General features: G+C 44.1%; 1 protein-coding gene and 1 pseudogene across 1 annotated transcript; both read right to left on the bottom strand.

Moving 5' to 3' along the window:
* Positions 1-4,352: 4,352 nt before the first annotated feature.
* Positions 4,353-7,457, bottom strand: LOC119279293 (putative disease resistance protein RGA4). Its single transcript, XM_037560586.1, has one exon. The coding sequence runs from the start codon at positions 7,404-7,406 to the stop codon at positions 4,353-4,355; it is 3,054 nt and encodes a 1,017-aa protein (XP_037416483.1). The 5' UTR covers positions 7,407-7,457.
* A 2,390-nt stretch (positions 7,458-9,847) lies between these two features.
* Positions 9,848-12,851, bottom strand: LOC119274728 (annotated as a pseudogene).
* Between the last annotated feature and the right edge of the window lie 1,943 nt (positions 12,852-14,794).

Genomic DNA, 14,794 nt, shown 5'->3' with positions numbered 1-14,794 from the left:
CGGGATTGGGTGAGGATCAGTTCGATCTAGACCCGGGATCCTCTGCGCCGGATCTCTCTACAGAAGCGCCTGCTGCTACTTCTCCACGTCGAACACGACTACAACAAGGGGTAATTAAACCTGTTGATTATAAACACGATACAAAATATGGGCTGGTCTGTTCTACAGGTGAACCAGGAGAACCCAATACGCTTGAGGAAGCTTTGGGTGATGCAAATTGGAGAAAAGCAATGCATGATGAAATCATAGCACTTAAGAAAAATAGAACATGGCACTTGGTTCCTTCACAACGAGGTAAAAATCTTATTGACTGCAAGTGGGTTTTTAGGATTAAAAGGAAAGCTGATGGAACAATTGACTGTTACAAAGCTAGGCTCGTTGCAAAGGGTTTTAAACAACGATATGGTATTGACTATGAGGACACGTTTAGTCCAGTTGTAAAGGCTGCTACTATTCGACTTGTTTTGTCCATTGCTGTGTCCAGGGGAGTCTACGTCAGCTAGATGTTCAGAACGCGTTTCTCCATAGTGTTCTGAAAGAAGAGGTTTACATGAAACAACCACCTGGGTTTGTAAACACACATGCACCACTTCATGTGTGCAAACTTGACAAGGCATTGTATGGACTAAAGCAGGCCCCAAGAGCATGGTATTCTCGCATCAGTAAGAAGATGCAAGCTCTTGGTTTTGTTCCCTCAAAGTCTGACACTTCATTGTTTATTTATAACAAGTCAAGGATATCCATATTTGTTCTCATATACGTTGATGATATAATTGTGACAAGCTCATCTGATGAAGCTATAACTGCACTGTTGAAAGATTTGAGTACAGAATTTGCCCTCAAGGATCTAGGAGATCTACATTATTTTCTTGGTATTGAGGTAAAGCAACACAAGGATGGTCTTTACCTCTCTCAAAAAAATATGCAACAGACTTGGTAAAAAAGGCTGGTTTGCAAAGTTGTAAGCCTGCACCCACTCCTTTGTCCAGCACAGAAAAATTATCTCTTGTTGAGGGAGAGCCCTTGAGTTCAGAAAATGGTACAAAGTATAGAAGTCTGGTAGGTGCACTTCAATACCTAACACTTACTAGACCAGACATTTCCTTTGCTGTTAACAAAGTATGTCAGTTTCTCCATGCACCTACCACTATTCATTTGACTGCTGCAAAACGTATAGTAAGATATGTGAAAAATACATTGAATGTTGGCCTAAATTTCAGCAAGTCATCTTCTACACTTATCAGTGCTTTCTCTGACTCTGATTGGGCTGGCTGTCTAGATGACAGACGTTCAACTGGTGGCTTTGCAGTTTTCTTTGGACCAAATTTGATATCTTGGAGTGCCAGGAAGCAAGCCACAGTTTCAAGATCCAGTACAGAGGCAGAATACAAAGCATTAGCAAATGCAACAGCAGTGATCATATGGGTGCAGTCAATTTTAAAGGAACTAGGTATGAAAAGCACTAGAGCTCCATGTTTGTGGTGTGATAATCTAGGTGCTACCTATTTATCAGCAAATTCAGTTTTTCATGCCATAACTAAACACATTGAAATAGACTTTCATTTTGTTCGAGAAAGAGTTGCAAATAAACTTTTGGACATTCGGATTATTCACTCTCAGACCAAGTTGCGGATGGTTTCACCAAAGCTCTACCCACAAGAAGTTTTGAAGACTTCAAACATAATCTCAACTTGATGAAGTTGTGATTAAGGGAGGGTGTTAAACATGGGATATTGTTGCGTGTACATCAAGGAGATGCGCCGGCACAACCAGAAGATCATCAACGTAGAGTAGTTGGCTAGCTAGAATACTATGTACTCTTTATCTTTCTTATCTCTAGTATTCTTTCTCTCCAAGATGTATCCTAGCAACCTATACGCGTATCCGGGCTCGCAACCCAGTTATTTAACACGCAACACGTCCGGCCAGGTAGGCTAAGACGTTTATCGCATTCGCACAAAAGCTACCTCTGTCTCAAAATATAAGACGTTTTCATAGGCAATTCTTATATTTTGAGATGGAGGTAGTTGTCAGTATCTTGGCCCTCCTCTGCTTGCGTTTGTGGCTACCCAGCATAGTCTTTAAAGGCGGCCAGCTGGAATAGTCTTCTGAAAGAGATTGGCAAGCTGCCCACTGGTTGCTTATTGTCATTGATGTTTTAGTGACCACCGATAGCAATTGTTGGTGCCAATAATGAATAGATTAAGTTTGCACCCCATATAACTTATATTCACGAATTAATACGTGTGACCTGCTTTATATTTCTGTGATAATTTATTGACACTTACGAAGGCCACCGTTAAATTCTAAGTGCAGGTCTTTATTTATATTTATTGTGTGTCAGCAAACATGAACCCGGTTAGCCCATGCCACAAATATGCAACAGTTTTCTTTTTTGAAATCAAAGTATTGATCCCAGAAAAAATTAGATGCAAGTGTTTTTTAAGACAGCAATTAAAAACAGAGGAATGATGTTTTGTGTATTACAGGAGCCAGCTGCGAGGACACATGCAGCAGTTTGCATAGAAACTAACTGTAGTAGATCAATACATTTGCAGGCAAACAGTCTAATTAATCTTCCATGCAAAATATCCGCAAAAAAAAAAACCTTCCATGAAAAAAAAGGTGTAATAAATCTAATATATTAATTTCCTTCCAGCTAAACGCCCATCCTGCATTTGTACTTAACTAAGATGCGGATAAGATGCATCCATCTGCATCACAGCAGACACTCAATTACGTTCTGTGCAGCGCTCATAACGCCTTCATGTAAAACGACTTTGATCGCTCAGGCTACAGCCTGTTTTGAATGCATAAGGTAGAACATGATCTACCTTTTCTTTCAAAAAAAAAACAGTAGACACTCAATTGTGTTGAGAAAAGATAGTAGCCAAGAGCGTTGCATTTGCAGAGAAGAGAGTTTGTGTCGTTCAGAGAGCTCACGCTTCTCCCCTGTTCAAGATAGCTGCTTTAGAACGTACAGTACGTACTTGGGCACCTCCGTCGTCGTGGGAGGCCTCCCTTTGCTCAAGTTCCAGAGCTCTGGCGCAGTGTTTTGCTCCTGCAGCTCAGCAACAGCAGCCTTCGCCGCACCGCACATGTTCGTGCCGTGTTTATTCTGCAGCTGTGTCAGGTCGGCATCATCTTCGTTGTCCATCAGACACCTACGATTTCCTTCACCAGATGACACACACAGGCTTGGCGATACATACAGGTTCCACACATACGGTGCAGCAAACCCCCAAACAAAGAATGAAAATCACCGGTTACATGCAAAGAATGAAACCGTGTCACGCACGTAGGTACAGTGTGCAGCATAGAAATAAATTTTCACGCATACGCATACACAATTACACATACACACCATCGATCGGCGGGCTTTGCTCAGTGTGCTCAGACAGTTGCGAACTGAACCGTGTCCTCTGAAAATAAAACCTGTGTTGATTGCAGTCCATCCATGACTGCAGTATCCTTATTAGTCTCACACACAAGATTTAAGTTTTGATTACATCCAATCCAGCATGGGAGTAAAAAAATACTACACACACGAGATGCACCTCGCTTCAGTTTGATTACATACAACGATGCATTAACCAAATACTATATCCAGTTCCTCCCAACTAAACTAAACGGCCACTGAGCCTGCCTAACAGTAGCCAAAAACAGATCAGCCACTTAGCTTAAACCAGAGTGCATTGCAGTGGAGTACGTTTCCGTAAGTAGTTAAAACGCCGATAAAACGTCAATAGAGTATCATCGATCTTCATCACACAATAATTAAGTTAAGAAAGAAAAAGATGGTAGTACCACTGAAGAGCACTGCACTAGTAAGTAGTTTCTGCAGTCTCCTTGTTCTTGTGTAGCTCCATTGCAGGGAAACAGAGCTTGCCCCTTTTACTTCACCCTCATCCGGTCATCCCACGTGTATATATGTCTCCTTGAACAATTACTTGTCTCCGCCTTCCACCATTCACCGATAGCATCAACTCTAAGAGCAAGATTTACGATAATGTAAGCAACAACATGGGTCTCCAATGCATATTAGTTAGAGAAGGAAAGCACATGAGCAATTTTTAGAGCCAAATCATATGGCACTTAACAACTTGTATGTTTGAACTCTGCAGCCACCGGACATCTACCAGTTTTGGAATGTGTACAAGGTTCAGGCATTTTGGTTACATAAGCATATATGGTGGCATACAGCTGAACAAAGATGCAATTTGTGCATGAGTCTACTGAGGTAGAAAATTGAATTGTGAGAAAGTGAAGAGAATCATGGCTGCTAAAAGAATCAATGACACAAATACTAAATATAGAATCAGTTTGTGGTGTTCAAATATACCTTGTGACATCTAACGGGTCCATGTGTAGATATCCAGGTCTTCGCCATGAAGTTGCCAGTGCTGCTCTTGAAGCCCAGGCACCCAGCGGAAAGAAACCTCTTGCATATCCTCGCCCAGACACAGCTGTTGCAAGCTGCCCAGCCCCTCTACACGGCTTAAGTTCAGACAACCACGTACTTGCAGGTTTGTCACTTGAGGGAGGTTGCAGATCCTCTCCAGGCCTTCACAATCCCCAATAATAAGGACCTCGGAGAGCACTGGGTGATCCTCCACGGCCTTCAAGTTGTTTAGTCCTCTTAAATTGAGCTCCTTCAAACAGGCGGTGTCTTTTCCAAGCTGTTGCGGGAGATCCCTCAGCTTCGGGCAGCCATGGAGGAACAATTTCACCAAACAAGGCAGCAGTCGCATCCTTGCAGATGGGGCATCCTCTTTTCGAATATCAGCAGCTCCATCCTCTCCCAGTTCATCAGCAGCAGCAACTTCTTTATCAAAAAAAGACCACACCTCCCACTTGGGCATATCCATGAAGATCAGGCGTTCAAGTTTAGGGAAAGCAATCAACTCCTTACATACAGGATCACCCTTCTTGCAGCCAACAAATTCAGGTCCAACCTTGGTAACTGCATGTGCTCCATCAATCTTCAAATATTTCAAGTTCGGTAGCTGCCAGATCGGTGGAAGATGCACACATGATCGTACAGCTATGAGTTTCAAGTATATTAAGGAAGACAAACAAGTGGTACCAAACCAGGTGGGATACCGCTGACCAAAGAAACTAATAATCGATAGGTCTTCCAGGTTGTGTGGAGGTATTAGCTGCCCAAAGACCTTCTCAGTGTTGCCAACATCATCTTCTGAATATGTCCCCTCTCCACAAATGGACCACTTTAGTACTAGTTTTTTCAAATGCTCCTTGTCTGTCAGCACATCATTTGTACTACAAGGAGCCGCTCTTTCCAGTTTAGCAAGAATAAGATACCTCATCTGCGACAAAGAAGACAACTCTTCCAACTTCCATCCATCTTGTACAACAGTATCATCACTTCCATCACCAATAGGATAATCTTCTACATAAGTGAGGAACTTTAGTTTCCCTATCCCTTTTGGAACCTCATTTATTTTGGTGCCACAATAATCAAGACATCTTAAGCTGCTCAACAGGGTCATTGCCGAAGGAAGAGTGTGCAGATCATCACACCATCTCAAGCTCAGTACTTGAAGGTTCTTTAGGGAGCCAACGGATTCCGGAAGATAAGATATGCCAGTGTAATTCAGATTAAGTAGACGTAGATGTATCAATTTCCCTATGTAGTCTGGAATGCTTTGCACAAGTGTGTAATTTAGTACCAAAACACGAAGAAGCAGAAATCTTTTGAACAATGTATCCTCAATTCTCCGTGGACCCTTAACAGTTAGGAAAGTCCTGACCTTAACATCCACCTTATCCACTCTAGATAACACCAACATATCCTTCTTAGTAATAGCAGTAACACGTCGCAGTTTTGACATATTTTCACCCCTTAATGTTTCAACATCTCCAATAAAACATTCTTCTCTTGATATGTTCAGTGCAAGTTGTCTTAAGAGGTCATGCATTTTGCAGTGAGACATGTTAAAATATGAGATATCTGGTTGGAGAAGATTCCGGTGGATTAGCTCATGGTAGTATTCTTCTGCTATATCTTCTAGTAATTGGCCTTGCTGCTCCTCGATGAAGCCTTCAGCAATCCATAGCCAGGTAACTTCTTCACGCTCAATGGTAGAATCTTCAGCATACAAAGCACAATAAAGGAAACACTGTTTCAGACGATGCGACAACTCATCATAGCTTAGATACAGAGCTCCTTCTATTTCATCAGAGAGCATGCTTTGGGAACCAGCATATTTGCCCAAATAATTTTTCCATTCATTCTCTGTCAGATCTCTACTTGCCAAAGCACTAGCGGTAACCTTGATTGCAAGAGGGAGGTGACCGCATTTACGAACAATCTCAATCCCCGTGTTTCTTAAATTCTGCACTCCTTTCTCTTCCCCAATGTTCATGCTCTTCCAAAGTTGCTCCCATCCCACCTCTACTGACATGAGATCAACTCGATGGGTATGCTGTACACCTATTCTCCTTGTAATCTGATCATCTCGTGTGGTTACCAATATTACTCCGACTGTTGTTCCATGTAATGCAGGTCTTAATAAATCTGTCCATACATTGGAATGCCACACATCATCTAGAACCAGAAAGAAACTCTTCCCTTCAATTGTTTCTGCAAGCTTCCTCTGTAGCTCTGTTATGGTTTCCCCTTGCTCATGATGCACACCAATATTTCGAAGAACCTCTTTAAGAAGAGTTACTTCATTGTAGTCTCGTGAAACACAAATCCATGCGTGCATCTTGAAGCTTCCTTTTAATTTTTGGTCATTGTATATTTTCTGAGCTAGTGTTGTCTTACCAATTCCTCCCCTTCCAACAATACCAAGCTTGTAAGACTTATCTTCCTTGTGCACAAGCACCAAGTCCACCAACTTCGTGCTAGAATGTATGATCTCCTTCCCCACAAGGTTGGGCTCAACAAGATTGGAACTTCTTATCAGTTTGGATGTTGGACCATTTCTAGTAGGCTGTATACTAGTGTTGAATGTTAAGAATATCCCGTCCTTGGAAATGTTCTCAATCTTTTTGTTGAGGCTTCTAATCCGAACAGCAACATCACGGCGTGACCAGATGTTACAAAAGCAAGAGGAAACTGAAAAGCCTTTACATTCGGCTGATTTGCTTGATGATGAAGGATCATCAGGAAGTAGCTTGTTTCCTTTACATCTAGCCACATCTAGGATTTCATCAACATCATATATAACATCTCTCAGTTGACCAAGCCAATTGTTTACTGCTTGTTCCTTTGTCCTCCTATTCTCAGCATCATATATGCAACATTGTATCAGTTCTACTCGTCGCAGGACTTGTCTGAGCTCTTCTTCCACCCCAAGGATTAGTATGGCCTCATCTGTAATGATATTTTGCAATTTACTGGCACATGATCCAAGAAAAGATTCAAGTATGGCTGCCATGGATCAGACAAACTCAGAAAGGGAGATCCACCAGAAACACCACGGTGACTTGATTCTGACAATGGCAGAAACTAGAAGCTGAAAATGAGTGCACAAGGCATCTTAGCATGCTTTGAGAAATGAGATAATAAGGATTGACAGATACACTAGAAGATATCACTACTTAGTTGCTATTTACATTTAGAATACATTTTGCATAATGAAAGCTATGTACCCAATCAATCGTACATACAGATTCAGCAACTTCAGTAGCACCATGTAATGAGGACTAAATTCCAGAGCTGCTACTGAGTCCTTCAATTTATTTCTCGTGCTTGCAAATTTACAAGTGTAATAGTTTTTTATGCAAAAAATACTTATTGGTTTGTCTTGCCCAGTTTACATATCGTTCGAATCACAGAAAATGTCGCATTACATTATATTTCTATCTGTTACAACAAATAGATTAATCATTTAGCCAAGTTTTTGTTTTTCTGATCTATCTTCTCGATGAATAGCCCTAATGCTAGCTTACGAATCATGAAAACTAATATATTTGACTGTGGTAATGAAAGTTAAGTCGATTGCAAGCCATTACCTCACAAACTACTTTTCCAGCAAGGAAAAACCGTCAATAACAAGAATCAATAGATAGTGATCATGCATCTTGAAGAAGCAGTTTGCTATGATGATCACTCCATCTTGCTACTTTAAAGATCACGCAAGGCTGAGTGCAAGCTAGAATCAAGATAGATAATAGAAGATTAGCGGTCAATCACCAAGTGAAAACGTTGTTGCTGCTACACCTGCAATATCTAGAGAATACGAGATTATCAAGTAACGCCCACTGTGTTATAGATCCAGAAGGGTGGAACATTGAGATCAAATACATACCTGGATACGACGGGCCGGTAACTCCACAGGATCAAACGACAAACACAAGCGGACCAAGACAAGCTTCCTCGGGTGCGAAGAAGAGTAAGAACAGAGCAAAACAAAATATTGAGGAAATTGGTGAATGAGGGAAACTTGGCAGGGAATTTCTTTGGTTTGAAGCAAGAATGAGTCGCATAAGGCTGATGATGAAGAAGGCTTTGGTGCTGGCTAGAAGAGAAAAGAGATGGAGATGCACATCTTTGTTTGCTTGGACATGGGGCTAACTAACGATCCCTTCCTTCAAACCATTCCAACAAAAGCAAAAGCAAAAGCACTCAAGGTGGCTCACTTTTTCTTTCTTGGTGATTGAACCTGATGCCTTGCCTGAGCCAGTAGCAGCATATATATATACTGGAAAGCCAAGCAACAGCAAATCACTCATTTGGAATTAATTTGATACCCAAACAACACTAGCAGATAAGGCCTTCCTTCAAACCGTTGCAGCAAAAGCAAAAGCACTCAAGGTGGCTCACTTTTTCTTCCTTGGTGATTGAACCTGATGCCTTGCCTGAGCCAGTAGCAGCATATATATACTGGAAAGCCAAGCAGCAGCAAAGCACTCGGTTTGAATTAACTGGATACCAAAACAACACTGGCTGCTAAAGCCACCTCCTCTGCTTCCATTACTAATTCATGTGTCCGGGATATTTTAACCAAGCAACATTACGATCAGCGAGATAAACAAAGCAGAATCTGCACATGCCACAATTGCCAGTACAGAACTAACAGATCCCCTAAAGGAGATTTGCGATACAGCTTACAAACGACTATATCGTATCCATCACAGTTAATCCAAGCAGTCAATGAGGTTCAACTTGGGGTTACTACAGAGGTAACTAGAGCGCACTTGCCAACAAAATTTCTTTCAAGATTAACTGTACTAGCTAGCTACTCGTCGTCCTTAATTCTCTTGAGCAGCTTGGCAGCCCACCGGCGCAGCCTTTTATTCCACGGTGAAGCCAACCACGACGCAAAACACAAAGCTGACGCGCCGAACTTCGTGCATGTCGACAGAGAGAGACACCACCCGGCTGGAATAACATAACTTGAGTCAGGGGTTACACACTTATAGTAGAGCACCTACAGGTTTACAGCAACACAAATTTTATGATTGCATATTTAACTTACTGACCAGCAACCAATGAAGATGCTCACACACTGGATCACAAAATTAATTGCGCCCACTGACAAAAAAAAAGGACAGCTACACACTCTACGATCGTGATTATGAGAAGTTAAGAAACAGTATGGGTTTCCAATGCATGTTAGCAGATGATGCACGCATAAGCAACTTAGATCAACATTTTACAACACATAATAACTTGTATGCCTGTAATCTGCCTGCCATGGACATCTGCTAATAAAAGCTCTTCCGAAAAATATATATAAGAACAATATATTTAAGTATTTCTGTTGCCTAAACTTAGTGCCATACAAACAATTTATGTACCTAATGAGGCAGTTGAGCATACAAAATGTCCAACCGGTATATATGCAGTGCCCATACCTTGTGCCAGTGTTGCCACCTAACTGGTAGACAGTGTGTAGACATCCAGGTCTTCACCATGAAGTCGCTGGTGCTGCTCTTGAAGCCCAGGCACCCAGCGGGAAGAGTTCTCTTGCATATCCTCGCCCAGCCCCAGCTGCTGCAAACTTCTCAACCTAACAACATGGCTTAAGTTTGGACAACCATGTACACGCAGTTCTCTCACTTGAGGGAGGTTGGAGATCCTCTCCAGTCCTTCACATTTCTCAATAAGGAGGAGCTCTGAGAGTAGTGGAAGGTCCTCCACGGCCTTCAAGTTGTTTGTTCCAACTAACATGAGTCTCCTCAAGCTGGCTGCATGCTCGCCAAGCTGTCGTGGGAGAGCCCTCAACTTTGGGCAATCTTCGAGTTTCAATAGGACCAAACGAGGCAGCAGTTGCAACCTTGCAGTTTGGTCATCCTCCTCAGAAAAAGACCACTCCTCCCAGTTGGGCATATACTTGATAACCAACCATTCAAGTTTAGGGAAAGCAATCAACTTATCACATACAGGATCATCCTTCTTGCAACCAACAAATTCAGGCCCAACCTTGGTAACTGCATCTGCACCATCAATTCTCAGAAATTTCAAGTTGGGAAGCTGACCAATCGGTGAAAGGTCCACACACGATCTTACAATTAGCAGGGACAAGGAAACCAGCGAAGACAAACAGGTGGCACAAAACCATTTGGGATACCGCTTGCCAAAGAATTCATTGATCCATAGGGTTTCCAAGTTGCTTGGTGGTTTTAGCTGCTCCAGGACCTGCTCAGCATTGCTAACGTCTTCTTCTGAATATGGTTTATCTTCACGGGCAGTCCATATTAGTCTTAGTGATTTTAGATGCATTTTGTCTGTCAGCACTGCATCTGTATTACGATGAGCCGCTCTTTCCAACCTTGCAAGACTAACATACCTCAACTGCGACAAAGAAGACAACTCTTCCAACTTCCATCCACCCTGTACATCAGCATTTTCACTTCCGACACCAACAGGAAAACCCCTAATTCAGTGAGGAACTTCCGTTCCCCTATCCCTTTTGGAACATGATCTATCTTCGTATCAGTCAGAACAAGACATCTCAAACTGCACAATCGGGTTATAGCCAAAGGAAGGCTGTGCAGGGCATTACAGTATCTCAAACTCAATACTTGAAGATTTTGTAGGGAGCCAATGGATCCCGGAAGGCAAGATATGCCAGTATAACTGAGATCAAGTAGGCGTAGATGTATCAATTTCCCAATGTATTCAGGAATGCTTTGTATGAGTGAGTAGTTCAGTACCAAAACACGAAGAAGAAGAAATCTCTTGAATAATGTATTCTCAATTGTCTGTGGACCATGAACAGTTATGAAAGTTCGCACCTTAACTTCCACCTTATCCATCCTAGGTAACACTACTTTATCCTTCTTACTAACAGCAGTAACACGTCGCAGTTTTGACATATTTTGATCCCTCAATGTTTCAACATCTCCAATAAAACATTCTTCTCTTGATATATTACAAGCGAACTTTCTTAAGAGGTCATGCATTTTGCATTCAGCGAGATCAAAATGAATATAATTTGGTTGGAGGAGATTCCGATGGATTAGCTCATAGTAGTACTCATCTGCTGTGTCTTCTAGTAATTGGCCTTGTTGCTCCAGGACGAAACCTTCAGCAATCCATTGCTTGGTAACTATATCACGGCAAATAATAGAATCTTCAATATATGTAGCACAATAAATGAAACACTGCTTCAGGCGATGTGGTAACTCATCGTAGCTTAGGTACAAAACTTCTTCTATCCCATCAGAGATCATGCTGTGGGAGCCTATATGTTTGCCCAAATATTTTTTTTCCACTCATTCTCTGTTAGATCTTTGCTTGCCAAAGCACTAGCGGAAACCTTGATTGCAAGAGGGAGGCGGCCACATTTATGAACAATCTCAATTCCTGTGTTTCTTAAATTTTGCACTTGTTTCTCTTCATTAATGTTCATGCTCTTCCAAAGTAGCTCCCATCCCACCTCTGCTGACATGAGATCAACTCGATGAGTATACTCTACACCCATTCTCTTTGTAATTTGATCATCTCGCGTGGTTGCCAATATTACTCCGGCAGTTGTTGCATGCAATGCAGGTCTTAGTAAATCAGTCCATACACTGGAATCCCACACATCATCTAGAACAAGAAAGATACTCTTGCCTTTAATTGTTTCTGCAAGCTTTCTCTGCAGCTCTGTTATGCTTTCGCCTTGCTCATGATGCACACCAATATTTCGGAGAACCTCTTTCAGAAGAGCTACTTCATTGTACTCTTGCGAAACACAAATCCATGCATGTATCTTGAAGCCTCCTTTTATTTTCTGATCGTTGTATATTTTTTGAGCTAGCGTTGTCTTACCAACGCCTCCTGTTCCAACAATAGCGAGCTTGTAAGATTTATTTTCCTTGTGTGCAAGCACTAAATCCACCAACTTCCTGCTAGATATTTTGATCTCCTTCCCCACAAGGTTGGGTTCAACAAGGTCGGAACTTCTTATCATTTTGGATGTTGGACCATTTCCAGTAGATTGTGTATTACTGTTGAATGATAAAAATATCTTGTCCTTTAAAATATTCTCTATCTTTTTGTTGAGGCTTCTAATTCGAACAGCCACATCATGACGTGACCCGGTGTTACAAAAGCAAGAGGAAGCTGAAAGGCCTTTACACACAGCTGATTTGCTTGAGGGTGATGAAAGATAGTTCGGCAGTAGCTTGCTCCCTTCACATCTAGCCACGTCCAATATTTCATCAATATCATATATAACATCTCTCAGTTGACCAAGCCAATTGTTTACTGCTAGATCTTTTGACCTCCTTTTCTCAGCATCATATATGCAAGACCGGATTAGTTCTACTCGCTGCAGGACTTCTGTGAGCTGTTCTTCCACCTCTAGGATTAAAATGGCCTCATTAATGATGATATCTTGCAACTTATTGGCACATGATCCAAGCAATGATTCTAGTATGGCTGCCATCAAACAGATGAAATTGCGCGCAGGGCGGGGGATCCACCAAAAAAAATACCGGAGTGACTTGTTTCGGAGAAGGCAAAAAGTGAAGGCTGAAAATGAATGTGCAAGGTATGTTAATATGCTTTCACAATGACACAGGTCACTCGAAGATATAGTAGTATAGAAGATATTTAAACGAGAGAGCAACGAGTTGCTACTTAAAGTCTGAACGATTTAACATAATGGAGCTATGCAACATATAGAATCAAGAGTAGGGCTAACTCCTGAAGTCTAAATTCCTGAGTTGCCATTGTGTCCTTTCATTTTCTTTGTGCTTGCAAATTTAGGTGTGTTTTAGTCTGTATGTTAATATGTTTTACTGGTTTGTTTTGCTGAGTTGAATGGCCATCGGATGGCAGCTACATAGCAGCCCACACACCGAATTTTTCACGGAGTTACAACATACAGACTAATCATCAAGCTATATTTTTTTTATTGTCAGATCTATCTTAACCCTAAATCGGCTTCCCACACGGTAGCTCAGAAATATTATAATTTTTTAAACTGTAGTCATGAAAGTAAAATTGCAAGTTCTGAAGTATGCATAGCAAGTCTTACCTTACAAACCAGTCTTGCAGCAAGGAAAAACCGTCAATAATCTGAATCAATAGCAATCATTTTGAAGACGTGGTTAATTCCGATGGTCAGCCCATTGCTACTCTTAAGATCTCGTAGGATTGAGCACAAGCCAGAATATATATAAATAGATAATAGAAGATTATCGGTCAATCACCATGACAAAACCATGCAGCTACACCTGCAATACACAAAAGAAGGTTACGAAGGCATACAGCTATCAACAGCTAAATTTTGAGAGCTCGCGTAGGATGGGCGACTCCCCTGGCGACCACGCGGGCGCCCTTGCTGCGCCCGCCCCCTTGCCGCCGGCGCCATGCCTCGCCCCCTCCTCGGCTCCCGCTTCCTCCTCCGCGGCCGCGTTGCCGCCCTCCCCGTCGGCCGCCCCCTCCGCCGCCGCGCCGCCGGCCTGGTTTTGCTGGGCGGATTGTGCAGAGGACCCCCCGTTCCCCCTTCCTTCGGCACCCCCTGCCCCGGCGTCTCCCCGCTCCGGGTGCCGGCTCGCTCCTCCCCGCCGGCCAGGGAGCTCAGACCCCCACGCGAGGGGTTCGGCTCCTGGCAGGCGGGCACCTCCCCCCCTCGGCTCCCCTGAGCCCTCCTCGGGTCGATGCTGCCCAAGGCGGGTCCTTGGCTGGTCGGGCCTCGCGCCGCCGGCGTGGCCTTGCCTGGGGCGTGGCTGGGCGCTCCGACCGGGGCGCCGCCCGCTCCTCCTGGCGTCGCCCGGTGGCAGTGGCTCGGCCGCCGGTCCCCCTTCCCCTCCTCCCCGTCGACTCTCTCCCTCCCCCCCTCTTCTCGCCCATGGCGCTCCGCACCGCCCCGTTCAGGCCGTTTATCGCGCATTTCGGGACCTCCGGGCTCCGGGTGAGGGCTGACCGGGGCGCCATGGCCTCTCCTCCCGCCCGGGCTGGCCCCTCGCTGGCGGCGGCGCCGGTGGCCGGCACCGGTAGGGTTTCCTCCCTCCTCCCCGATCTCTCCCTGGGCGTGGACCGCCCCACGCGGGTGGATGGGCTGCTGGGCCCAGGCCCGTCGCGGCTGATGGGCCCCTCGCGGCTCGCTACGGTCCGGCCCACTCCGCCGCTCCCAGTCCGGCCCACCCCACTGCTCCCGGTCCAGCCCACCCTGCGCCGACCTTCTCCTTACCCTAGGCCCAGATCGGGGGAAGCCCCCTCGATCTGGCTCCCGTGCGGTCTCCCCCTGCCTCCTCCCTCCAGCGCCGCACTCTTCTCCCCCCGCCTCGCAACCCCCGATCTCTACTCCTCCTCGCCGACTCCTGCCAATCCTCCCTCCCCTTCGGCCGCCCGGCCTGCTCCCCTTCCCCGGTCCGCCCCCTC

Source organism: Triticum dicoccoides, chromosome 3B (genome assembly GCF_002162155.2).
Source record: "Triticum dicoccoides isolate Atlit2015 ecotype Zavitan chromosome 3B, WEW_v2.0, whole genome shotgun sequence".
NCBI lineage: Eukaryota > Viridiplantae > Streptophyta > Magnoliopsida > Poales > Poaceae > Triticum > Triticum dicoccoides.
This window is presented reverse-complemented; position numbering and strand designations above follow the sequence as displayed.